The sequence below is a fragment of the Mus musculus genome, chromosome 14, assembly GCF_000001635.26.
Source record: "Mus musculus strain C57BL/6J chromosome 14, GRCm38.p6 C57BL/6J".
In the NCBI taxonomy this organism is placed as follows: Eukaryota; Metazoa; Chordata; class Mammalia; order Rodentia; family Muridae; genus Mus; species Mus musculus.
Genome location: NC_000080.6, coordinates 42,413,370 through 42,440,425, shown reverse-complemented (window position 1 = coordinate 42,440,425; position 27,056 = coordinate 42,413,370). Strand labels below are relative to the sequence as shown.

At 42.1% G+C, this 27,056-nt stretch overlaps 2 protein-coding genes across 6 annotated transcripts in view; one reads left to right on the top strand and one right to left on the bottom strand.

The window, feature by feature from the left end:
- The window catches only part of Gm2959 (predicted gene 2959), a 69,346-nt gene extending 42,546 nt beyond the window's left edge, over positions 1 to 26,800 (bottom strand). The window contains exons 1-4 of one of the 4 annotated variants that reach the window (XR_001781234.1): positions 26,737 to 26,800; positions 25,876 to 26,057; positions 24,959 to 25,049; positions 14,172 to 14,346 (exon numbers count right to left, since the gene is read on the bottom strand). The gene's annotated coding sequence lies outside the window, so the exon portion shown is untranslated. Of the gene's footprint in view, positions 1 to 14,171; positions 14,347 to 17,836; positions 17,856 to 24,958; positions 25,050 to 25,875; positions 26,058 to 26,736 lie in introns of those variants that run through there. The other 3 variants (XR_001781236.1, XR_001781235.1, XR_001781237.1) reach the window with 3 other exon arrangements.
- Positions 730 to 6,278, top strand: Gm8005 (predicted gene 8005). 2 transcript variants are annotated; one of them, NM_001378713.1, is made up of 5 exons: positions 730 to 913; positions 1,903 to 2,065; positions 3,374 to 3,505; positions 4,159 to 4,342; positions 5,505 to 6,278. In NM_001378713.1, exons 1-5 carry the CDS (start codon positions 763 to 765, stop codon positions 5,508 to 5,510), a joined length of 636 nt encoding a protein of 211 aa, NP_001365642.1. In that variant the 5' UTR covers positions 730 to 762; the 3' UTR covers positions 5,511 to 6,278. The 2 variants fall into 2 exon arrangements, with proteins under 2 accessions (NP_001365642.1, XP_011243563.1); XM_011245261.2 differs by having other exon boundaries at positions 763 to 778.
- Positions 26,801 to 27,056: the final 256 nt, after the last annotated feature.

The window sequence follows — 27,056 nt, the reverse complement described above, 5'->3', positions numbered from 1 at the left end:
CGAAGAAGCAATCCAATGTCCCTGTTGGCCTTTGTTCACAGATGCCTATTTTGTCTGGTTGTTTTGGAGATAGAGAGAATGTGGGATTTTAGCTTTTGAAGAAGGGATATAAACTTTACAATTTGATGTTGCCCCTGTCCCTGACTTCTTCTATTGCCAAGTACAAGGGTGTTTTCATTGCAAAGAAATGGGGTTGTAAATCAGAGATTTCATGAAAACCCATTGCTCACTTTATTGAAACAATGTCTCCTCTCAAGGCAGTTGCACACTAACACATATACTCCAACTTGTGTAAAGTTAAAGGTGCAGGAGTAGGTTTTTGGAGTCTGGGAAACAGAGACACCTGGGTAAATCGACTGTTTGTTACATGAACTGACCCCAGAAGTAGATTTATATTGGAGAAGAATCTCCCTCATAAAAGGATCCTAATGAAGATGAGCTAGCCATGCCATGGCACTAACAAACTCTCCCCATTCAAAGCACTGGACTTGTAGTGAAGCAGAGAGAAATCTTTAGCTTTGGAAGGAGAAGTTGCCAAGAGGTATCCCCAGGGGCAAAAGAGAGACTCCAGGAAAGGGCACCTCAGAAACTGGTCAGATCGGGCAAGCTGGTAAGCCGGTAGGCCATGGAAGTTCCAGGTGACATCATCAGTAGCCACTTCCCTGGACAATCTCTTGTATCCAAGAGAACCCTAGAATCTTCTGTGATGTCGCCAGTGTTGTGGTAACCAGAGCGGCTTGTGGGGTATTCCTTCAGATCCTCATGGGTTCCCAAGCAGGCATGTTGTCCATGCTCCTCAGGGTATTTCAGAGAGAGAATAGAATACACACAGACACCAGACCAAGGCAGAAGGAGGCCGACCGCCCATCATGGTGGGAAAGGGCAAGAAACAACTGGTCATGGAGAAGGCACAGTGAGTCCTGGGCAAGGTTTGGGGAGCTCCCTGGGGGATGTGGGCTTCAGCTGGTCCTTCCAGGAATAGGGATTGTGATCTGGATCCTTCAGATTCCTCAATGGTAGAGCCAGAGTCAAGAGTGTCTGATGATTAGTTTTACAGACAGCCTGGTATTGACAAGCCTGCAGGGGCTTTGCTGAGAGATCTTAATTTCCCTCTGAATGGCAAATTATGCAAAGACCAAGCTCTGTGAGAATAGAAGTGTTGTTCTCAGGATACAGTGTTCATGTACTTCATCTTTTTTTTTTTAAGATCTATTTATTTATTATATGTAAGTATACTGTAGCTGTCTTCAGACACTCCAGAAGATAAAGTCAGATCTTGTTACAGATGGTTGTGAGCCACGATGTGGTTGCTGGGATTTGAACTCCGGACCTTCGGAAGAGCAGTCGGGTGCTCTTACCCACTGAGCCATCTCACCAGCCCCATGTACTTCATCTTAATATAGTTTCCTCTAGGTTACATGAGCATGTGATGCCAAGAACAGAGAGGGCTATTCCCCTGCCTATGAACCAAGGTCTCAGACAGTTTGGTATTGAACGCACATGATGTGGACTAATACACAGTCTGGGTTCCTGTAGCAGTGTACGAGCTCTCATCATGCATTTGAAGAAGACTAGAAAAGTGTTGGCTAGTATGCTGAGAGGTACGGCTTTGGTTGTCAGATATGAGCCAACAATGCCCTCCATTTATTCTTGCCTGGCCCAGCTTATGCATTTCAGGGCTAGGGCAATTACAATAGGAAGTCGGGCATATGTTTAGTGGTGGTGGTTGTGAACAGGGACCTAGCTGAGGAGCCCAGCTTGAAGACAGCTATGATGCACTATCAGGGATTCTCAGTGTCTCTAGATTTTCCTCTTCCTCAGGCTTCTGTGTGGGACAAAGCATGGTTTCCCTTTCCCTGCCCTATTATCGCTACAAGGTTACTAGTGTTTTTCTACCTACAGGGTCTGCTGGGGAGGCATCACAGCAAGCCCCCACCATCAATGAGCAGGAGAAGAGACACGAGAGGTTGGAGAAGCTCAAAAGAGAGCTCCAGAACATAAAAAATGCCAGAGACGAACTTCAGGGAATCCTGGCCAACTACACTAACAAGGATTTAAATGACAGGTAGTCATTATGCCCAGTTCTTTGCTGACTATCTTGGGCCATCCCTGTTAAGCCCAGATTCCCTCATAACACAGGTGGCTACAACTCCAGGCTGTTTACATACCCAAATCAATTTTGCTGATTGGAATTTCGATGCAGAACTTCACGTTCAGATAGGAGTGAGAGGGGGTCACAGGCACTTTTGATTCTTCCAAAAGTAATTCAGAGCCTGTGGCATGAATCACAGTCTGGGGATGAAGGTAGTAATGTGTGAGCTCCCCTCTTGCCATTTAAGAAGTTTACACAGGTGTTGGTTGGTGGGAGTTGCTAGGAAATGTTTGTTTATAGCCAATCCTTTCCATAATTGACCAGGCGGTAATATGGGTCCAATTGTTCCTGTCAACAGCTGGACGGGCCTGTCACACATACTGCCTATCAGTATGACTGGATTGGCTGCAGTTTATAACGGCTTTTCTCGAATTTTTTTCATTATACTCTCAGATAAAGCCAAATCGATTCATTTATTTGGTATTACGATTGAGTGTAAGTGTGTGTGTGTGTGTGTGTGTGTGTGTGTGTGTGTGTGTGTGTGTGTGTGTTTGTGTGTGTGTGTGTGTGTGTGTGTGTGTGTTTGTGTGTGTGTGTGTGTAAAAGAGAGATAGACAGAGACAGACAATGGGAGAGATACTGGGTGCATGTGATCTTCTGTGAGCATTTGTGGATGTTTGTATTCCTGCGTGTGTGTGTTCCTGTGTGTGCAGCTTAAGATCTAGAGAGTCTGTATCATGTGATATATCCTGAGGTTGTGCCTGACTCCATTTCCAGGCAATAATAGTGAAGAAGCCAGGGAGGTTCATTTTTAGTAGCACAGCACTTAACCTTTGTGCTCACTGTGGATGCACATTGGAATCTCCTGGTAGGTTATAGAGGCTTTTCCCTGTAGATATGATTATGTCCTTTAGGAATTGATGTAGCAATAGAGCCAAGGATTGTCAATTCCGTGTCTAAAACCAGAAGGAGAATTGTACAGATTTAACGTGGACCCAGGCCTGTGACACAGATTCCTGGAAAGTTCTGGGAGAACTAGTCTATTCTTTCAAACCCCTACAGGGAGCTGAGGCAGATCAGCACCCTGCCTTTACTTCCCTCGGCTTACTGGCCCAAGCTGAAGAGTAATAAGTTTAATAAGCACCAAGTGGAACTGGTAACAAGGAGCTAGGTCAAGTGGCATATATGGGGTGGGGTAGTGCATGATTCAGCTTCAATTGAAATGATCCTTGTATCCTTAGTTCACGGGACAATTTGTTCCTTGTCCATGCCTTCCCACAGGATCAACTTTGAGACATTCATGCTTGAGATGCAACATGACCAGGTGATGACTAACCTGAAGAGAATGCCCCAGGACATCAGTGAGGCCTTGTCCAAGTGCAAGCAGTTGACTAAAGAAAATCAGTTCTACTGGTGAGTGATTAACAGGATCATAGCCCAAGACCTAGGCACAGGATATGTCTGCCAATCCTTGTATTTGAACTAAAGTGGGGACTCAGGTTCTATACTGTTAGTCTCTAAACAGGAAGCCTGACTCCTTCAAGCAAGGCACTAAGATTTTAACATCTTGGATCATTTTGACCAAGTGTGAAGAGACTGGGAGCCCCTCAAGCCACTGTCCTTTCCAACTAAGTATCCTCAAGATCGAAAAGGTTTCCACCATGATGGAGATATCAATCAGCCTTGGTCCTCTTGGGCTCTGAACATAGATTTATAGATGGGGTTTCCAGGAGAAACATAGAAAGATTCTGTGATGCTTGGGTCTCTTCACTCCTAGAGAATTTTGTCCCAGGTGGGTTTTTTTATACCACAAACTTATAAGCACATATAGACCCCATGTTCTTTTCTGAGAGATACATGAGTCCCTGTAGGTGTCAGGGTTTTCAAAATTACCTTGGGTCTTCTGGAAAGTGGCAGTCCTCTGGATTTGATCTCCCTCTATGGCCAATCTGGATACTTGTTTGGGGCTGCCTGGGGATCAGGGCCAATGATGAAGGAATGGTCTTTGGAGGAATGGGAGGAAGATGGATGCTTCCTGAATTCACCATGTTTTGTTTGTGGCTCAGCTTCAGGAACTGCCACCTCCTGATTGAATCTAACCTCATCCAGCACAAAGTCAGGATGTTGAGGAAGGAGAACAGACAGCTGCTAAGGGAGCAGATTGCATTGGAAGAAGGCAACACAGAAACAAAAATACTATGTAAGGAAGGCAGCCAGAAGATCAAAGACCACTATACTAAGCAGCAGCAGGTAGGATGAATGAAGCATCAGGGGCAGAATGCCCTAAAGTGTGATCATAAACACAGTTAAGCCTATGTAAGCATCCTGCACCTTATCCAGGCTCTCTCCTATTTCTCATCCAGTTTTACACTTCTGTGATAATTTCCAAGACTTTCTGTGGACTTACCCTCTTTTGAAGAAATTGGATTTCTGCCATGCCCTCTCCTCCCCATCCTAGTCGGCCACCTCTAGCTTGCCACTCTAGGCAGAGGAGATCCTGGACCCCTAAGGCAACCCCTTGAGGCTCTATGGTATGGAGAGGTGCCTCAGGATGCCACTTCCTGAATTATCTAGGAACCAGGTCCTCTGCTCTGCTCTATGGCAACTCATCCTGAGGGGCTTGGGCCTGCCCTGTCCTAGGACCAAAGGGCAGGCTCCAATTTTATTTTGTATGTGTGTGTGTATGTGTGTGTGTGTGTGTGTGTGTGTGTGTGTGTGTGTGTGTGTGTGTGTGTCATGGCTTGACTGAAAAGATGCAGCGTCCTTTCACTGTCTCCAAGATGAGGTACTAGCACAGTATGAAAGTACCTAAGGAGCTATAAGCATAGCAGGGCTATTGGTTTTTGTTTTTGTTTTTGTTTTTGTTTTTTTTTTTCCTTCATGAGTATCCCCCTTAGAGTTCAATGCTTACCCTTGGGAAGATTTGCATGAAGCACACTCTTGCTGATTACAGTATCCTTTCAGTTTGCATGAATTTCCTGTGAGATGGTTTCTCTGGGGATTCCCAGATATAGGGGTTCCCAAGGAGAGCCAAGGAAGGATTCAGCACTCCAGAAATAATAAGAGCCTTCACTTCAAAGTTTGCTAGGCTCCCTAGAAGGCCTCTGTTTAATGTTAGATTCAGACACTGATACACACTTATTTTTCAATATCAAGTATTTAGACTATTGGAGAAATGTGGTGTTTTACTATAACTCCAGCACAGTGTGTAGTTCACAATCCCTTTTCAAGCAATTTTTTCATTTGAGAAAAACATCCAGGCCCAGGTGCTCTCTTCCCCTTCTCCTATGGGGATACAGGAAAGATCTCAGATGAAAGGTCATACTGGATTGTCCTGCTGAGTAAAGCTGGTATTTTCTGGATTGCTGACATGGAAAGATCTCACCAGGCTTTTTTTCTCTTCCTCCCGTAGGTCTGAAATATTCTGCAGAAGCTCAAACAGATCAGAGACCAGGTCAAGATCTTGCTCAGACACAACTGTTCACCAGGAGCACTGGGTGTGCAAAGCAAATTAACCACCATTGCATCTAATCCTTGTAACCATGGCAATCTTGGGCTGCATTTTCTTCTTTTTTGGTTTGCTATGGGTAATGAGGCCTTTATTTTGTCTAGCCTCTGGTCCAGCAAGACTGCCTGTTTGGAAGGCTTCAGAGAAGTGCTAAGATACATCAAGATCTGCTCGGCATCCAGGAGAGCTCTGAGAATGCCAATTTTGGCTGGTCCTGTTAGGTCATCTAGAATTATATCATGGTGATCAGTCAAGTGAATTTGAAAAACTTTGAGGTATCATCTGTAACATCTCTCATGCTCAGACTTGGAAGGACGAGTCCATCAGCAAAAAACCCACACCAATGAGGCATGCCTATATTCATCCTGAACAGATTATTACCAGCAGTGACTGCCTTTGCACTATTTCACCAAGGCCAGCAACAGGCTGTAGGTCTGTGCTGAACATCTGCAGCAAGAGAATGATGCTTAGCTTAATTATTTTGTTTGGTTTTGGTTAGAGTTTTGATTTCTTTGTGTCTTTGGTTTTCCTGTGTTTCATTTGAAGTTTCATTATGTATTCATTATCTTTTCGTTACTGTAATTAATTTGTTTTTTTAGCTAAATCTATATACTGTATAAACTGACTCCCCACTTCAAGATGTTATTGAATAAAATTAGTGTATTGTTATAGATAAAACATCGTCTCTAATTATGTCTATCATAAGGACATTCTGCATTTATGTGTGGTTCATACATAGTCTTGTAACACTAGAAGTTTCAGGCAGGAATGGGACTCTTCGAGTATCATGTTGTTTAGGTTTTTTAAGTAGTTCCCAGCCAGCCTGAGCTCCACAGAAAATTGAGTTTTTGATGTGGATAATGTGTCAAACTATGTGGATCCCAATGTCAGGATGAAAAAAGGATCCATGCTCTATCTCTATAGTCATAAATTTAGCTACAGTTATAATGTACTCTCCTGAGCATGACCACGTTGGACAAACAAATAAGAAACACAACAGTATTTCTCTAATACATCCCAGGAAATAAAAATATTCACATTGAGTAATTAAAATCTTCTGAATTACAAATAAAGTCATTTGGATAAAAATGACCTTCAAAGGTCATTTCATAATTGAATGTTTGATACCTACTTCATAGAACTGTTTTAGAAAGGACTAGTAGATATATGGCCTTGCAGGAGGAGTTGTGACACTGGAGGTTGGCATTGAGGTTTCAAAAGCTCATGCCAGTCCCTGCCTCTGTCTTTGTCACTATCTCTCTGTCTCTGTTGATCTCACTATGTTTCTTTCTCTTTTTCTCTATATCTCAGTCTACACTCTCTCTGTCTCTGTTTCTGTCTCTGTCTATCTGTGTGTCTGTCTGAATCTATCTCTTTCCTCTGACTCGTCTATATGCATTAGATGCAAGTTCATCTACTCCTCTAGTGCCATGATGCCTGTATGCATGCCTGCCTCCCTGCTGCCATGTTCCCCACCTTGACAATCTTGGATCACCCTTTTATATTGTTGGCCAGCCCCAATTGAATATTTTCTTTATTTATTATCCTGGTCAAGGTGTGTCCTAGCAATAAAACAGTGAATAAGAAAGCAAAACAAACTCTTAATCAATGGAAAGATCAGCTGCGAGATGGGAGAGGAACTTCACTAAGTGTACATATGACAGAGAGCTCATTTCTAGACAATCAGATGGTGTTAAAAACTAAACACCAGGAAACCTGCCTGTTAAACATTAAAACATTTTAAAATTAAACATTTCACAATGTTCTATGGCTGTCCATGGTAGAGAACACCTGTAATCCCAGCAGTCAGATGGCAGAGGCAAGAAGAACTGCATGAGCCTCCGGACAGCCTGGTCTATGTACTAGATTCTGGGACAGCAGGGATAAGTAGAGAGTCCCAGTCTCAAACATACTCCCTTCTAATGTTCTGTCAAACTGAACAGAATCTTCAAAAGAAGAGAAAGAAATGGATCATAGATATGTATTTTAATGTTTAATACATTTCCTCATCAGAAAATGCAAATTAAAATAGTTTTAACCTTGTATCTTACTGCAGTCAGAATGGCTATTACCAATAGACTAAATGACCACAACTGTTGGCATGAGTGTGGGGTAAGAGAGTATATATTCACATGTACAGTCATTATGAAAAACAGGAGAAATGTTCTGGAAAACATTGCTAGAGATAGGTCTTCCATAAGAACCAACTGTATTATTTGTGGTGGTTTGAATGAGAAGAACCCTTATAGGCTCATAGATTTGAATACTTGGTCAACAGGGTATAGCACTCTTTGATGGTATTCAGAGCTATGGCCTTGTTGTGGGGGTGGGCTTTAAAGTTTCAAAAGCCCAGCTCAGGGCCAGTATCCCTGCTTCCTGCACATCCAAATCCAGAACTCTCAGCTACTTCTCCAACACCATGTCTGCCTCTGCATTATTCTGTCAAGACAAAAATGTACTAAACTTCTGAAAAGGTAAGCAGGCCCCCATTTAAATGCTCTCATTAAAAGTACCTATCATGGTCCTGGTGTCTATTTCTAGAAAGAGAACACAGACTCAGACACTATTCCAGGGCATATAGCCAAAGGCAATATCTTAAGACAGAGACCTGGGTGTGCTCATGTTCCCTGCTGCTTTATTCACAATAGTCAGGACATCAAAACAACCCAGACGTAAATAATACTGATGAAAGGATAATGAGTATATGGTTCATATACACAAGGTAATGGACTGTGACAATATAAATGAAATTTACAGGTTAATGGATGGAGACATGAATAATCTTTCTGAGTGATATAAACAAGACCCAAAAAGACAAATACCACATGATGTGTCTTATGTGGATGGTAACATTGAATGTCTAGAGATGTGCATTTAAACTGCAGAATCCATAGAAGGTAATGCACTAGTGTTGGGTTATAGGAGGATATTTCAAGAAAATAATAGAACACATAATTTGTGAAGGAAAAAAAGGAAAACAATAGGACAGAGTGAGGTAAATGTCTTGGGAGATTGCAGAGGAGTGTGGTGGCTTGAATATGGAGGTGGTACTTTTAGGAGTTGTGGCCTTGTTAGAAACAGTGTGTCAGTGTGGAGGGTAGGCATTCAGACCCTCATACTAAACATATGTCCTGGTGTCTCCTCACATCAATAAATCTCAGACTAAGACCTGGGACAGTAGACTACCATGTCCAGAATTTCGTAAATTTGAGTGGGTTGGAAGTCCCAGATCCACAGTAGATGGCAAAAGTGTCACCTGTTTTCTACCAGGCCTCTTTTATGGGACTAAAATCTCTACATAGGAACATGGCCTGTGGTCATTTAGAACAGAATAGGGTTCTCCCTGCTAATGAGGTAATAGAAGATGGTAGGGTTCAGTCAATAACCTTCCCTTCCTGGACATTCCTTCCTCAGAAGGTACTTAACTTCTAGTCTAACCTCAAGACATGTTATGCTTTCATTTCCATGAAAAACAATCAATAAACAGTTTAGAACCAAGGACTGTCTCTCTCATCAAACCAACTGTAGGTTACATGGAGAAAAAGCCTTTGCCTACAGAGCCTTGCTATCTAAGTCTCCAACAGAAGGCTCCTCATTACTCCTGGGCTAGTCACCTCTGAGCTAATCCAGAATTCCCCATTCCCTGATTTCAGGGCTAGTTCTTAGCCTGCTGGCCTCCTCCATGTTCAGCTCCTCTAAGATTTCTAGAAGTGCCTGCATGTCTAAGATTCTGAGAACCCCTTGCCCTGGTCTCCTTGCAGGCCAGCAGGCTCAAAACTGCTGTGAACTCCCTGTAACCCAGAACTGTCTGTATGTCCAGGATTTCATGGGTCCCTGTCCCCAGACTACTTAACATAGGCACATAGAATTCAGAACCTCCATTCTCCACTATTGCCTGTGGTTTCCATTGTCAAATGGACTCTAAGGTGTCAGGGAACCCCATCTTCCATCCCCTCATGTCCAAGTCCACATTCTTCCACCCCTAAGTAGTGTGATTTCATTTCCATCCAGGTCAATATCAGAAAGTGGGCTTAGGATAAATACAATCTACCATGTCTGCATTTGATCTGCCCAGTGGGTTTTCCACACCTGTGGTACAGGACAGAAAGCAAAGCCACACTAAGTCAAGGAAGTAGTATAGAGGTGGGATAAATGACTGAAGACATTTGAAATGCCATGTGGAAACCTACAATTGAAGAAGCTTTATAATACACAAACGCATATAAAGGAGGTTTAAAAAAAATACCCTATTAGGGCCAAGTTTGGGTTATCTTGTTTTGGGTTGCTCATCATTGAGTCTCATACACTTTCCCCAATCATTAAAGACTGATGCCATTGCTCTTCCTTCCTTTCTGGAATTCAATGCTAAGACCACATTCCTGAAGAAGATGGTATCTGGCACAGCCATCAATTCAGGCATCTATCTCATTATATTCTGTGTGTTGAGAACATATTTATTACTCTTTAGTAGTTACTTGGAGATATTTGGCCCATTGCAACCCACAAAATTTATATAGAAGAGGTAATCCCTTGGTAGCCGAGATTGCAACTCCCAATCCGCCATCACCCTCCCAACATCTGTCTTAAGATCTGGCAACTGATATTCTAATTTCAGCTTCTCTAAGTGGGCTAAACTGGAGAGGGAGCCCAGGGCCTCATGCATACCAAGCAGCAAACACTACAGGAGAGTACACTGTACTTCACCACAACACACTGTACCACGCCACACTACAGTACACTACACTAGAGAACCCCAGTCCTCTTGTTTCTCTGAGATCAACTTTCTTTCTTAGCCCTTTCACAGCCTTCCTGTATGGATTATCTGCCCAAACAAGGTGAATATAATAAACCAAAGTGAACATTTTCTACTTTCATAATCCACATTGAAATTTGCTGTGAACTCTATGCAGAGTTCATGACCACCAGGAACACCTGGCCTCCCTTCTCCCCATTGTCACTTACTGGGTTCCCTCTCCATTTTTTCTGTTCTCTTTCTAATCTGAGGATACAGCCTTGGATACTCAGATTTTGGGTACTTTGTCCTTTCCTTCAGACCTCTGTATTTGCTGTGTCTCCCCTTAGGACTCTGTGCATCAGGCTGAGTACTTAGTAGAGCTGTTTCTAACTCTGCATCAGCAGATACCCACAAGAGCTTCTGGCCCTCAGACAGGTGGTTCTTCAAAGCTTTAGAGAAGAGATGTGACTCTGAAGAACACCCTGACTCCTGCAGACAGATGGCTGCTGAACAAACTCCATGACTAGTTGTCCCAGGAGGGTTTTGGGACTCCTCCAAATCTGGCTGCACTGCAGCTTCTCCTAGAATTCAATGTGGACGCCATACAGGTTAAGAGGATCAGTCAAGTACCAACAAGGTGGCCACATGGACGCATCCAGAAAGGCATGGTACAGGAGAAGCTGAGAGTCCTACATGTTCATGTGAAGGCTGCTAATAGATCATTAATGTCCAGGCAGCTAGGGTGAGGGTCTTGACCACACACACACAGTGTCTCATATACTCTAACTTGGCCACACCTTCTTATATTGCCACTCAGTGGGCTGAGCATATGAAAACCATAACAAATATTGATGCACAAATACTCAATAACTGAATCTAATGTAAGAATGATTCAATGTTTTGTAATTCATCAAGGCAATATACTATGTAACAAATTTAAGAAATTATTACTTGATCATCTCATTAGATACTGTATCATCCCACGGATGCAGGAATGATTCAATATATGGACATCCATCAATGTAATCCACTATATAAAATAACTTAAAATATATTGGATAATCTCATCAGATGGTGAAAAGTGTTTGACAAAATACAATACAACTTCAAGATAAATGCATTGGAGGATTCAGAAAGTCACGGTCTATATCTGAATATAATAAGAGCAAAATAGAGCAATCCAGCTGCCAACATCAAAATATATGGAGAAAAGTTTGAAGCCATCCCATTAAAATCAGAGACAAGGAAAGACTTTGCCCTCTTCCCCTATGTATTCAACATAGTCCTTGACATTTTATCCAGAGCAATCAGGCAAAAAAGCAGATCAAAGTGATACAAATTGGAAGGGAGGAATTCAAGACACTACAATTTGAGAATTATGGGATATTTCACATAAGTGAGTGGGTTTACAGATGTACCTTGGCTTCCAAAATATGGCTGTCCTCTGGATTTGATCTCTCTCAATGTGATGCTCCGTGGCCAATCTGGACAGTTGTCTGGAGCTGTCTGGGCACCAGGACCCATTATTGGAGAAATGGTCCTTGGAGGAGTGGGAGGAAGATGGATGCTGACTTGTGTAACCATTTGTTTGTTTGTGACTCAGCATCAGGCACTGCCACCTCCAGAGTGAATCTAACCATCTCCAGCACAAAGTCAGGATGTTGTGGAAGGAGAACAGACAGTTGCTAGAGGAGCAGATTGCATTAGAAGAATGTTCCAACGAATCAAAGAGGCTGTGTAAAGAAGGCAGCCTGAAAACCAATGACCTATGTACCAAGCAGCAGCAGGTAGGGTGCATAAATCATGAGGAGCAGGTTGCAGTCATGTCTAACCTTAAACACAGTCAAGCCTAAGCAACCATCCTGTACCTTATCCATGCTCTCTCCTATGTCTCATCCAGTTGTTCATTTCTGTGATCATTTCCAAGACTTTATGTGCAGTTATCCTCTTTCAAGAAACTACATGTTTGGGAAGTAAACAATCCTGCTCAACTAAAAGCTGCATTTCCTTATGATAGATAGGTTGAACACACAGTACACAAGTATTAGTGAAATTTATTACTAATGCTAAATGTGTTCTATGTGCTTGCCTCCATTGTAGTAGCACAGAATGTTGATTGATGAAGTCATTTGCTTCTTAGGGGTCATGTGAGATCACAGGCAGGACAAAATTTGCAAGTATTAGATCCCAGTGGAATTGCCATATGAGTGGAAATCATTGCCTTTGGGGGGAGGCTTGTATGCTTTCTCTCCCCTTTCCCTGCATTGCAAGATGGTCTCATCACTCTGCCTACATCTTGGCTCACACTGAAAGAGCCTGAGCAGGTACTTGTCAGGACTGTTTTATGTCAGTGTTGCTAGAGTTCTTTCCTAGAGCTTATATTCTGGAGCTGGCTGGATCAACAGGGATGTGAGAAAGGCTTCTCTCAGGCTGAGTGTTGGTGTGAGAGTTGTGAGGCTTCAAGAATGAAATTTCACTAACACTCTCAACCTAGCCTAAGAAATGTGCCCCCTAAGAAATGTTAGGGCCCATGGGATGGATAGCAGAGTCCAGTGTCTCACATTAAACATAAGCCTTCCATAGTCCCCATTCAACTGTTTCTCTACCATCCATTGTTATCTCCTCATAGTTTTCTACTCACTTATGATTTGTGGACAGAGAGAGTGATATATATATATATATATATATATATATATATATATATATATATATATAGTGAGAGAGAGAGTATGTGTTTGTGTGTGGCATAAGCATGTCTGTACCAATATGTATATTGTTGGTGTGTTAAATGTCCACTTGTTTTGTTCAGTTTTTCTTTTTTGGTTTTATTTATTGATTTATTGATTGATTGATTGATTGATTGATTGGGACAGCATCTTTTTGTTTGTTCGTTTGTTTTTTATTCAGTCTTTCTGTAACATATTCCCTAGAAACAGGTCTGTCACTGAACCTGAGACTTCCTGTTTTGTTTAAGCTGTCTGACCAGCATCTTTGAAACTTCTGTTACCTCCCAGGGAGAGATCTTTGTATGGTTTGGTCTCAATTAACTGTTATGAGGTTCAATTGCTCATAGCTAGGAAGGTCATGGTGTTATTTTCTATAATTTTATACAAACATTTTAGTGTTTTGGATTTTTTTTATTTGTTTGTTTTTGTAAGTGCCAATTCATTAACAAGGAGGAAGGCAATGCTGTCTCCTTCAGGTGCCAGACACACAACTTGGCTCACTGTGCCTTCTCATGAGTTTTATCTCATCATGATGGAAACTTCAGAAAGAAGTAGTAGGGAGGGGGTAGACCAGAGGTGGTCTTATACAAGAAACCTGGGCTACATGTTACCCACAGTTGAGTGTTTCAACAATTAATGCCTTACTAAACCAAGAGAAACCATGTTGCCAACACTTAAAAGTGAATGAAAACATAGATAGGCCAGCCCACCTTTTCCAAATCTTACCATGTGACCTCAGATTCCCCTTCCCAGCCCTTCCCTCATTCATTACCACTTCCAGACCCAGGGTTTGGAGGCCCACCCATGTGAGAAAAAATCGCAAAGCAGGCATGGTACCTTTAGAATACGAGTATGATATGGGGCACAAAAGGGGTGCTCAAAAACAGCTAGCTGAAGAAATGTGACAAAACGGGGCTCCAAGGATCTCGATGTTCCTATTGAAAGAACACTTAGGAACCTAAAACAACAGCCTATCCTTCTACGATGGGAGTGTGGAGCTCTTGGAGGTCAGGGGGCAGGAGTCCAGGCACCTCGGAGTCACAAAAGATGGTTCCCTGGCCTGGTAGGAAAGCATTGGTGTTGGTTGAGGGACCACAGAAGCCAACATACCTGGATTATCATGGCTCTCCATCCACTGGTCCTAAGACTCCAGTGGCCCTGGGATCAAGCTTCTTCGTGAAGTTCCACTTCTGTGTCTGTCTTCTGCTGCAGGGCCTTCACAAAGCACTCTTTCTCTTGCCTGCCTCGTGGATGCTGGCAGGGATCACAGGAGATACTCAGACCCCTGTGTCAGGAGGTGAGGACACCAGGCAAGATGTGACCTTCATGGCCACTTCCAATCCAGCCACACGCTATTGTCCCCCTCCCAGTTGGTCACTGCTAGCTTTCTTTTCTAGGCAGAGGAGTTCCTGGACCCCTGACAGCAAGCCCTTCCAGCTCTATGGTATGGAGAGGTGACTCAGGATGTCACTTCCGGAATTATCTAGGAACCAGGTCCTCCGATCTTTTCTATGGCAGCTATCTCAGAGCAGAGCTCCCAGTACACTCCTAGGACAAAAGGACAGTCTCCAGTTTTATTGTTTCCTAATTAAACTCTTTAGTAATAAAAAGTTAAGCATGTAAGCATTTTAAAAATAAAACTTAGACTCCTTTGCCTTCATTGCACTAAAATAAACCCCTGGAATCTAATGAGTGTCTTACTGGCTTCACCAAGTGGATTCATGGAATCCTACACTGCATCCCTTTGCTGATGTTGTTTTGCTGAGTGTATCATAGACATGACTTTGCTTCTGTACAGATTCCCTCTAACTGTTTTGCAGAGTGCTGCATTTCAGAAAAATCAAGGCATGTTAAGTCACTAACCTCTTTTTGCCTGACATTACTAATGTGTATGTGTGTGTGTGTGTGTGTGTGTGTGTGTGTGTGCCCACAACTGTGTTCTTAAATTGGGTATTTTCTTTACTCACATTATTCCATTTCTTGATTTCCCGTCATAAAAAAAAAAAACCCTCCCCCAATTCCCTTTCCACTCCCCTTCTTACCAACCTACCTACTCCTGCTTCCTGGTCCTGCATTATATCACATGAACTATAATGAGTTGAATTGCAGCTACTGGATAATATTTATGGCTAACTGTTTTTATTGGTGCTAGAGAGTCTTATGAGAAGTAGCTAAGCTAGGTTTAGAGAGCAGAATATATTTCAGCTTGGAGATTGCTGGAGGATGTTCTTCTGAACTCTCTCTTTTAGAACCTTGAATCTTGTGTGGACCCACCTGTGTGTGCAGAGGACCCATTTGGCTGTTCTATATCATACTTGTAGAAGCAGCAAATATCTGCATGGAAAAAGTTCCTGAAAGGAAATCAGCACAGGCCCAGGCAGCACAAGTTGGGTTAATTTAAGAATCAATTACAGATCTCAGGTCTCAATACTTACTCAGTTGTCAGGAAATGTGCTGTAATATAGCAGTGTTTTTATTGGTTTGATGTGTGTGTGTGTGTGTGTGTGTGTGTGTGTGTGTGTGTGTGTGTGTATGTGTTTTTGCCCAGGTGTTTATGAGCATGTTTATGTTTCATATTTGTGTATTTTCATCCTTGTTTATTTTCATCCTTGCCTGCTACCATTTTCTTTTCAACTTTGCCTATGCTTCACTCAGTCTCCCTTCCCTGGAGTTTGTTCAGGGTGTTATGATTTGAAAGATTGAGTTCTTTGGAGTTGAGACTGTCCCAAGCCGAAGGGCCATAAGTATGGTGAAGTGTAAGAACAGGGCTGCCTCAGACAGACCCTTAGGCTCATGATAGTCAGAAGCGCAAACACTATGTTCTGTCTGTAGCCCTCTGTAATTCCTGTTATTAAAAACAGCTTTAAAGTTTCACCAGCTCAGGACAGGTATTCTTGCTTCCTGGAGTTCCAGATACAGAACTCCCAGCACCATGTCTGCCCATATGATGCCGTGCTTTTGCCAAGACAAAAATGTACTAAAATATTGAAAATATAAGCCCAGTTTCAACCTCCCACATCCAAGGCTACATTTTTCTACCATCTAAGTAGTGTATCTGCATTTCCATCCAGGTCAATACCAGACAGTGGGCTATTGGCAAATATAGTCTAACATCTCTGCATTTGGTCTGCCCAGTGGCTTTTCCACACCTTTGCAGTGCAAAAAAGTAAAACCACACTAAGAGAAGGAGGTAGTATGGAGGTGGGATAACTGACTGAAGACTTTTGAAAGGCTACATGGAAACCAACAATTGTAGAACCATTATAATATACAAATCATATAAACGATGTTTAAATAGAATTAATCTCTTATGCTGACAATGCCTCCCCTAAATCCCATAAACTATCAAATGAAAAACCCAGGGGCAGTTTTAGGTTATTTTGTTTTGGGTTGTTCATCATGGAAGTCTAATACCCACTCAGGAAACATTAAAGGCCATTGGGATTGCTCTTGGATACTTTCCAGAAGTCAATGGTAAGATCACATTGCTGAAGAAGATGGTAATTGGCACATCCATCAGGTCAGATGTCTGTCACATTAGTGTGTCTGTGTGTGTGTGTCTGTGTGTGTGTGTGTGTGTGTGTGTGTGTGTCTGTGTGTGTGTGTTGTGTGTGGAGAACATACCAATTTCTCTTTAGCAGTTCCTTGGAGATATTTGGCCAATTGCTACCCACCACAGTACTTCTACAGAAGAGGTAATCCATTGGTAGCTGAGTTTGCAACTCATTGCCTACGGTCTCCCTCTCAAAATCTGTCCCAAGATCTGTCACCTGCTCTTCTGATTTCAGCTTTTCTAAGTGGGCATTACTAGAGAGGGAGTCCAGGGTCTCAGGCACGCTAAACATTAAGCATTACATTATACTACACTTCACTACACTACACTAGCCAACCCCAGTCTTCCTGTGGAGAACTGAGCTGAACACAAGCAAGCACTCAAGTGAGCTAGTGAGCATATATGTGTTCATTTCTCTCTGCTTTGGACTGTCAGTGTGATGAGACCTGTAATGTGAACCACCAGCTGTTATGACTTCCTGCAATGATAGACAGTCCCATGAAATTGTAAGCTAAATGAACTGTTTATTTCCTAAGACACTTTTTGCCTTGGATATTTCATCACAGCAAGAGAAATGAAACTACCACCTCTGATGAGCCTTTTCATTTGTCCACCCTGTCACATCTTTTCATTTGGAGACTTTGAACTATTTACTTAAGTTCTCCATAAAATATATAGTAAGTTTCTGGGGAGTGAACTTTCCCTTCTACAGTGTTAAGTACTAGAGTATATTTCTAGAGTATATTGTAGTTTGAAATCTCTTACCTAACAGTATCCATCTCCTTCCTTCTAAACAAATCTCTGCAACAACCATCTCATCAACTCTGAAATCACACCACACATCATACATCTTTGCTCTACTCCCCACACAACCTATGCACTAACCACACCATAACCATAGCATATGTCTTCTGGCCAAATTATATCCTAAGAGGATATACAGTGGGGTGATACATGGAGGAGAGAAAAATACATTTAAATAAAGGAAGACCTGGAAAGATGACCCAGACAGTAAGTACTCTCTGCAAGTAATAGGACAGAAAATAATAGAACAGGACACTTCATGTTCTTATCTGACCTAGACACGGCACAAATGTGTGTATCCCTCCGTGTTAAAATGTTCATGTTTACTACATATATCAGACACACACACACACATTTTTATAAAAATTTTTTATCTAACAACCACTGAAGAATGTCATGCCCTGTCCCTGACTTTCCATTCTTCAGAGAACGATGATCTGTAAGCAGAGCCAAAAGTTAGAAATGCATAAGGCATTCAGTACTTACAGAAATAAATGCATAAGGCATTCAGTACTTAGTGAAAGGCTTTGGTCCTGGGTAACCCCCTAGGCTGCCCCTACTGTTTTCATTGCATGTCATCTACTCCTCACTATCATGGTGCCTTTCTTCTACTCTGTACAGCTATAGTACTGTCGTCTCTACATACTTGAAAGACCTACTGAGATTTGTTGAAAGTTTCTTTTTTTGTGTTAATAATCAAAGGAAAGTAGACTAGAATAAAACCTGTGTTGCTGTACTTCTCTCCAACCCAAATATGTCCCAGCAAGGAACAATACAATATGATTACATGCAGTGCACCTAGAAGGGCAGATCTACTGCTACAATACCATCTTTCAGAGCTTATGAGACACCTTCAAACTTGCAGTTTCTCCAGACCATGTGCTTCTGCTCCACTTTTCTCCTTCTTCCTCCTCCCCTGAGTCCTCTCTGTCTTCCATTTTCTCCTTCTCCTCCCCCCTCCTTCTGCTCCACCTTCCCTTTTACCTGCCCAATCATCAGCTCTACAAATTAAAATAGGAATCAGGTTTACAGGAAATCACCTGAGTGCTGACTCATTCCTTGTTCACAACCACTCACAGGAGAACAGAATTAACAAATTATATAATTAGCCCCAGGGCTATCCACAACAAACTTGTGATGGGAATATCTCCAGTTTCTTTTCTATTATTCCTGCTGGGAAAAGCCAGGGGCAATGCCCTTGAGCTTCAGTGAATGTCAACCCTGGTGATGCATGCTGACCTCTGGAGGTGTCTTTCTACTAAAGGCTCACCCCTACAGTCTCTACAGTCTTTGACTCTAAACAGCAGGGATGGGATCAGGCACAGGTGTCTTCCAGGAAGCTCTAATGACTATTCTAATACTCAGGCACTGCTCTAAGCCACAATGTTACCTTCTCCCTCATTAGAGCAGTATTCTGTATTCCCAAGAAAGAGAGATTTGGAGCAAACTAATAAGAAGTCATCAGGACTTTGAGACAATTGGTCTGGGGAGGTGCTACGTACTCTGGTGGAGTCAGCTTGACAGGCGAAAGTTTGGAAGCTATCTCATTAGGAAAAGAGTTTCACGAAAGCTCCCTCCTGGAGTCTGGCGAAAGCCATGTTCTCCAGTTAGGTCAGTTTGACAAGCGGAAGCTTGGAAGCTGGCCATGAGGAAAAGAGTTTCAAGGAAACTCCCTCCTAGAGTCTAGCGATCCCCCTAACCCATAAAATTAATTTTCCACTCCCGCATTGGTCTAGTGTATGGATCCACGTGCCCTCTACTAAGCATTATCCTATTATAAGTGTCATTTAAGATTGAATTCTGACATAGCTAAAGCCTCTCCCAGTGTTCCAAGATTCCAGAATACAGCGAGGAGTTTAACCTATTCAGTAACTAATTAAGCATTACAATAAAATGGCCATTAGCCCAGTTGATCTGCAGAAAGAGCCTGGGAATCTCACTGAGATAGAAATCTTTACTACAGGCTACATTCCATGCAAAGAGCAAGTTGATATACTTTCCTGATAAATGGGGAATTTTCCAGACAAGATAAGATTTTACAAGGCCTAGGAATTTAGGGGTCTGTGACACTACAATAATCTTGAGGCCTGTCAAGAGTTAAAAACCCCTGGTGCTATTAACACTAAAGTGTGAAATTCTTGCCTGGCATTAGGCTGATCCTAGGCAGGGCTGTTGATCTCTATTGTAAACGTTTATCCAGTTCTTGCAAATTCCTTTTTTGCTTGTATCTGGTAAATTTCAGTGTACTTTGTCTTATTGTGATTTGTAGCTCCTGATAATTTGCTGTATTATAAACTAGTCTAATGCTCGACCTGACATTACATTCAGATTCAACACCTCTCTTGTGTGTGTCTGTTTGTCAATTTAATCCTAAGCTTTGCCCACCTACTCTACAGACCAGTTCTATGGAGACAGAGGGGCCCAGAGGGTCTGCGGCAGGGAGGAAAGGGCAAGATTAGAAATTTTGCATCTGAGGCCCCTTCAGGAGGTGTTCGTGTTTTTAAAAAGCCCTTGAACAAACAGCAAAGATGCAAGCCTGGTACATTCTACAGGAAACAAACAGATCCCATGTGAGTGGAGGCTGACATCATTTCCCCTGAAATAAACTTCAGCAAATGTTTGAAGAATAGCCATTTGAAAAGTCCCATGTTGATTTTCTGGAGTTATCATTACAAAGTACCACAAAGTGGATGCCTTAATCAATACAGGATTTTTATCCTCAATTCTGAAATTCAGGAGTTCAAAACTATGGTGACTTCATTTCTTTTCCTGTTGCTGTGATATAATATCCTTAGACAAGGGCCATCTTTCTGTGCTACCCAGGCAATTTGCAGGGCCTGCCCTCCTGAGTGTTTCAGCTGGTGAGAAGCAGGGCCAGGTGTAACACTTGTATGGCCCTAAGTCCTGCTCCCCTACCTGGCACAGGGTTGAGAAATTGGGGACAACCTCTCTCCCATGCCCATGCCACAGCTCAGCTGACAAGTGGCAGAGTCATCTCTGCTGTACTCACATTCTTGGGGCTGGGTCACTGTTGCTCCTGCAACCTGTCTCAGCTCTAGTGTGCAGCCCAGGTGATATGGTGGGAGTAATGCTCTAACAGCTACAGTTTGTGAGGGGTGGGTAAGCTGTCACTCTCTCTTGTCCCCTGGGCTTCATTCTTGTCTACCTAAGGTGGCAAAGGATAAGGGCAGAAAGGGTACCTCCCCTGAATTCTGGCTACCTCACTGCAGATGAGTGGCAGGTCCAGCTCTTCTGTGGTGTAACTGGGGAAGATTGAGAGATGTGGCATTAGTGTGTGTGTGTGTGTGTGTGTGTGTGTGTGTGTGTGTGTGTGTGCATGCGTGCATGCGTGCATGCGTGCGTGTGTGTGTTCACTGGGCTCATGGCATTCCTAGTGTCCCTCTCATTCTCAGGTTGAGGATGAAGTTATAATCTCTCAGCTACTGCTCCAGTACAACGACTGACTGCCTGACTGCCTGATGCCATTTTCTCCAGCCATGATGGCCACAGACACATTTTCTGAAATTTTTGATTCCAAATATACATTTAATGGTTACTTTCTTTCGCAAATTTACTGGATTAAGAACTTCCTAGTGGACCAGGCATGGTGGCATATGCCTTTAATCCCAGCACTCAGGAGGCAGAGCTCTGAGTTTGAAGCCAGCCTGGTCTACAAAGTGAGTTCCAGGACAGCCAGGGCTATACAGAGAAACCCTGTTTCAAAAAGCAAACAAACAAACAAACAAACAAGATCTACCTAGTATCTGAATGAGGTAAAACCTACAGATATATGTATGGGGACATTTCCAAATAGGATTAACCAGGTACAAAAGACCCACCCTGCAGTTTGGTGGTACAGTTTTATGGCCTTAAATCCCAGACATATAATTGAAGAAATATTATAAAAATGGAAGAACTTAGAGATATTAATTTCCCTTGTAGAACAGATTTTGACATGTGCTGGAGATACTGTTATTATGTTCTTTCCTGGAAATTTCCTACTTTTTTTTTTTCTTTTTCGATTTCTTCTTTTATATATCATTAACCAGCACTGAGTTCTTTGATCACAATGAGTTTTGTACCTATTATAGATTTGTTTGCTGTTGGTTTTAAATGTTACTGTACTGTGTTGCAATAGGGTATATGGACTTATTTTGGTTTTGCTCAAATTTGTTTTGTGGCCCACAAACTTGTCTATTTTAGAGATGAGTCCCTGGATTGTTGAGTAGAATGTTTATTATTTGGTACTTGGGTAGAATATTCTGCACAATCTGTCCATTTGATGTGTAGTATCATTTAATTCTCATGTTTCTCTATCTTTTGTCTGTGTTCTGGAGAGTAGAATACTGCAAAAAAGCTCACTACTATTCAATTGGTATCAATCTGCAGTAACCATAGAAAACAAAAATGTAAATGGAGACCGTGGGAGTAGAATAGGCTAGCAGGATACAGGTGATAAGGTGATATGAAAAGGAAAATGGATAAAACAGGGAGAGGTTTAATTTGAGAAGGATGAGAGAGAGAGAGAGGAGAGAGAGAGAGAGAGAGAGAGAGAGAGAGAGAGAGAGAGAGAGAGAGAGAGAGATGCTACTGGGAAAAAAGTCTTCCCCAAGAGCCATAGGCTATCAAATAAAAAGTCCCAATATAAGGCATGGGAGACATCCTTTGGCTGTGTTTGTCAGGAGACTCCAAGAGTCTCTTAATGATTTATAGACTATTGATTTTTGTGAGTCCAGAGAGCTAGGGGCTGAGGGAAGCAGGCCTGGGGCAAGAGGCAATTGAGGCATGTCCAAACCCTGGAAATTTCATCCTCAGAGTAGCAGCAATAGAATACCTTTTAGAGATTCACACTGATTATCTGAAAAGGTGTAAGTATAAATGTTGTAAAAGAGCTTTCCAGAGAATTCTACTGGTTGTAGTTTATAGCTGCAGTCATTCATTTCTCCAAGTTCTAGGGTTGGACAAGGTCACTATAAGAAACAATTGTTTATGGACAATAAGAGCTTCTATCATGCTCCAAGCTGAGAACCTAAGAAACATCACTATTTGCAGCTAATGTAAAATGTGTAGACTTGGGGATGAACAAAGCTTTAAGTTCATTAGGCTCAACAGCCATTTCAGAGAGAAGGGAGCAATACCATACTCAGGTCTGTACTGCTGTGTGTAGTACATGTCAGAAAAAGGGAGAGGGGAGCTATGTGCTTCCAGGACAAAGCATCAAGAACACTTAGGTTGCTAGAATTTGTATTCTATACTATATTGTTTATGGTATATTATATTATATTTATGCTACAAAATTATTGTTGTACATCAAGAAGACATTCATTTTCTTAGGAGTTGAAAGACATGAGCAGAGATTAGATGATGTTCCGGGTATGCAGGGGCAGTGTATTTCCACACAGAGGTGTATGGGCTTCCCCTCTTGCTGAGGTTGCACCAGGCAGGGCTTCAGAGAAGGCAGAAGCACATCCAGAGCTGCTCAGCAGAGAGCAGAAAATGTCTAAGACTGTAAATTAAAACTTGTCCTCACCTGCCACCAAGAATATTTAATGGAGGGTTGTTAAGTAAAGTTAAAAAACGTTGAGCAAAATCCTGTAACATGTGTCATCCTTAGTCTTACAAAGACTTAAACTACAAAGCCCCCAAAGAAACATGGCAACGCTTGCCTTGATAGGCTATTACATCTGAAACCGCCCTTCTACCTTGTCTTCACAGTTGACCACATGTTGTAATTCAGTGCCACTAAACTGCCCTTGTTGTTTTGGGTTTTGATTGCTTAGGGGATTAGCGTTTTTGGTTACATTAGTGTGCAGATTTGATTTTTATTTTCTCTTTCTTTTTTCTGGTCACTATTTTGATATTTTGCTGAAGCTATATACACTGCATATACTGATCCAACTAAGTACAGAGAGGTTCTTTTTAAACCCATACTGAATGAAAAGTCTGCACTTTTATGTATTAAAAAACAAACAAACAAAAAGAAAACAAGTTCAAAGCCTACACACTCAAGCCCAGCGTTTTTAGCTGGGTATGGTGTCACACTCCTGGAGCTCCAGAATTCACAGGCCAAGATGGTTTTCTGTAACCTCCAGGCATCATGGTCTAAATCGAGAATTACCAGACAGCCAGTGCTTCACAAAGGTACATTTTGGGGGGCATGGATGTCATGGCCTACTCTGTGTATAAGCACTTCATGATAGAAAATGGATATATACTGTATCCTTTAGGTCATAGATTTAGGTACCCCTAAAATATGGTATATGGCATTCACATGTTCCTGTAATAGTCATGCTGAGCAAATTAATGAGAGTCACAACTCTATTGCTCTAAAGCTTCTTAGGAAATGAATATTCATTTGGGGTTCATAAGAAATCAGGAAACCCAGAGCTATGTGCCTCTCATTTCCTTGATATACAGCATTGGTGATAACTGTAAAGCAGAAATACTGAATTTCCAGAAAAGTACCTCCATCTACCCATGTTGAGATTTCCCAGACATGTTGGGACATGGCTTTCTTTTTAGGTAATATTAGTGTGACTACACATTTGGAGCCTTTTTGGGTTTTGTTTATTTGTTTGAATTTGGAGCACTGTTTTTATTATTATTATTATTATTATTATTATTATTATTATTATTATTATTTATATGTATGTTTTGCCTGCCACAACCCGCACCTGGTACCAGCAAAACCAGCAAAAAGCAAGCAAGCCAGGCTTGCAGGGCAGGACCCTAGGGGTGACCAGAGGGGGCTCTAGAAATCCCCACAGGACCACAACTGTGCCCCAAATGCATGCAATTCCTCCGGAGGCCAGAAGAGGGCATGGTATTCAACCAGAGACTCATTAATAGGATTGTTAGATGCACTCTGGGTCCTCTGCAAGCCTGTAGGTGCAACAACATTATGAACTAACCAGTACCCGGAGCTCTTGACTCTAGCTGCATATGTATCAAAAGATGGCCTAGTCGGCCATCACTGGAAAGAGAGGCCCATTGGACACGCAAACTTTATATGCCCCAGTACAGGGGAATGCCAGGGCCAAAAAAATGGGAATGGATGGGTAGGGAAGTGGGGGGGAGGGTATGGGGGACTTTTGGGATAGCATTCTAAATGTAATTGAGGAAAATACGTAATAATAAAAAATATTTAAAATAAAAAAATTAAAAAAAAAGAAAAATGTTCTTAATGGAAGAACCTTCTTTCTTGTCCCTACTCTATATTTCTTCTTTGTCCTTCCAGACTGTGTGGTTTTTTAATTGAACAAGATCATCCACAATCAAAGATAGAAGTTTATGGAGACCTATAGGTTCAGGTGCTTGAAGATGAAATGCTAATTTTCCTAGGTTACCTGGCACCCATCCAGAGCTCTTGTGGGTTCAAGATAAGGCCATAGAATTGTCAAGGTTGGAGCAAATCTGTCACCTCTCATGGAGGATAACCATGCAGACTAGGCATGAAATGCCTCATTGATGAAATGCAGAATTGAGAAGTTCCTCAGTGGGTAGAGGTAGAGGAAGGAATAACCATTTAAGGGCAGTTCACCAGTGTTGGGATGAAACTTCAAACTCTCCTGCATGGATAGATCCTGAAATAGAGGCCACATGCCCATGGTGGACAGCATGTCTGTGCAAGGCTAGGAGCAAAAAACAATGAAGAATCTGTCATGCTAGAAGACCAAATAATTTAGAATATGCAGTGTAGATGTTTCGACTGAGAAATTCAACTCTAGTATTCTTAGTAGAGAAATAGAAACCTCTAGAGAACATTCTTCTTGGTCAGAATGAGGGGTATATATGGAGAAATTTTTTTCATGAAGCCTCAAAACTCTCACACCAAACCTGAGATTGTGAGAAGCCTTTCCTACATCCCTGCTCACTCAGCCAGCTCCAGACCACAAGGCCCAGGAACTCCAACTCCAACAGCACTCAAAGAAATTAGGACTGGCAAGCTGCTAGTCAGTCAGTGTGAATCAAAATCTACAGGGGAAACGGTGGGGGTGGGGGACAAAAACTTCCAAAAAGGCAACAAGGAAATCCACTTATTTGTCAATTCCACTAAGCTATCATCCCTGCAAATTACTTCCTACCTGGAATCTCACATGATCTCCATAAAGCAAATGGGCTACAAGCCTTTACATCTTCCTTCAAAGCTCTCTACTATTCTAAAGAAAGGCTCCAGCCCAGCACCGTTCAAACTTAATAGCATGTAGAGTTGTGATGTGTAATCAACTAATCTCCCCTAGTGAACTGCAGATTATAGCAGGGCAGAAAAATTTGTTTGCTAAACATGCAGTTTCTTGAAAAGTCTACCTCCACAGAAAGCCTTGTAGATGATCACCTAAATAAACACTTGGAGGAGACAGAGGTGAGTGCCTGGATAAGTTGGTGGACTGTTACATTGATTGTCTATATGTATGGTTAGCCATGAGGGAAATCTGCCTCTGATACACATCATCCTACCTGCTGCTGCTTTGCACTTGGGATGTATGTTCTTGCTGGTCTCATCACAGAACTCTTTTCTTCACCAAAGGATGCCTCCTGGTCAGCCTGCTCTACCAGCAGCTTTCTGTTCTCATTCAGCAACATCCTTACTTTTTTTCTTCAATTGATTGCATTCTTTCAGGAGGTGGGTGTGCCTGATGCTGAACCACAAACAAATAAAACATAAATGTTGATTCTCACCTATCTTCGATTTGCCTGCCACTCTTCCAAATATTATGATCCCTGCAAGGGCTCTGATCCCCAGAAAGCCCGAGACTAGAGTCCACTGTATATCCATAAGTACCAAATAGAGGCAGGTCAAATCCAGAGACCAGCCACATGTAACAAGTCTCAAAATATTTCTGATAACCCTACACCAAGAGTGTTCCATATACATCACAGAAGAGGAAAACTTCCTCATGGTTGCTCATATGTGTGTAGTACCAGAAAACCATCAGTAGGGAGAGGGCAATGCCCTCTTAGGGAGAGAGAAGACCCAAAAGGTATAAACTCTTTCCATTTTTGTCATGGATCCCAGATCTTGTAATCTGCTGTCAGAACCCTAGAGGTCAGGGTTGCTTGAGATTCCCAGCATGGTGGAAATGGTTTCGATGCAGAAGATCCTGAATTTGGAAGAATAAAGACTGGAGGGTCTTGGACAATATTCACACTTAGGAAAACTGAGTCCAAGAGGTACAAATCCAAGACCCATGACTCAAGGGAGGGCTCCTATTAAGAAACAGAGAGTATAGAACTAGAGCTTTTACTTTTGTACAAAGTCCCAGAAGGCCACAAGCATTCCCTGCCTAGTGCTGGGTCTCAGCTGTGTCTGGGACTCACCTGTAGGAATCGTTATCTTCTATGAATTCCTTGTACTTCTCAATGGTATCACTTATTGACTGTGTCATTTTCTCCATATCCAACATTGTCTTCTCATGTTGTGATTTAATGATGGTAAATTCAATATTCATCCTGTGGTAGAGCATGGCCCAAAGAGTAAATCATCCTCTGAACTAAGCAATCAAGTATCATGTGCAAAAAGGCTGTATCTGGAATTCCCAAGGAAATTGTATGACACATCCTTGCTCCTTCCAACTGGGTCCTATTGGTACTGATTAAACTTATTATCTTGGGCAGAGGACAGCAGAGCGAGGGGACCA

Excerpts from the sequence above, each read along its gene's own strand:
- Gm8005 (NM_001378713.1), top strand. The coding sequence starts at position 763 with ATGGGTTCCCAAGCAGGCATGTTGTCCATGCTCCTCAGGGTATTTCAG. Across the intron at positions 914-1,902 it reads CTGGTCATGGAGAAGGCACA|GGTCTGCTGGGGAGGCATCA; the intron begins GTGAGTCCTGGG and ends TTCTACCTACAG. Across the intron at positions 2,066-3,373 it reads AACAAGGATTTAAATGACAG|GATCAACTTTGAGACATTCA; the intron begins GTAGTCATTATG and ends GCCTTCCCACAG.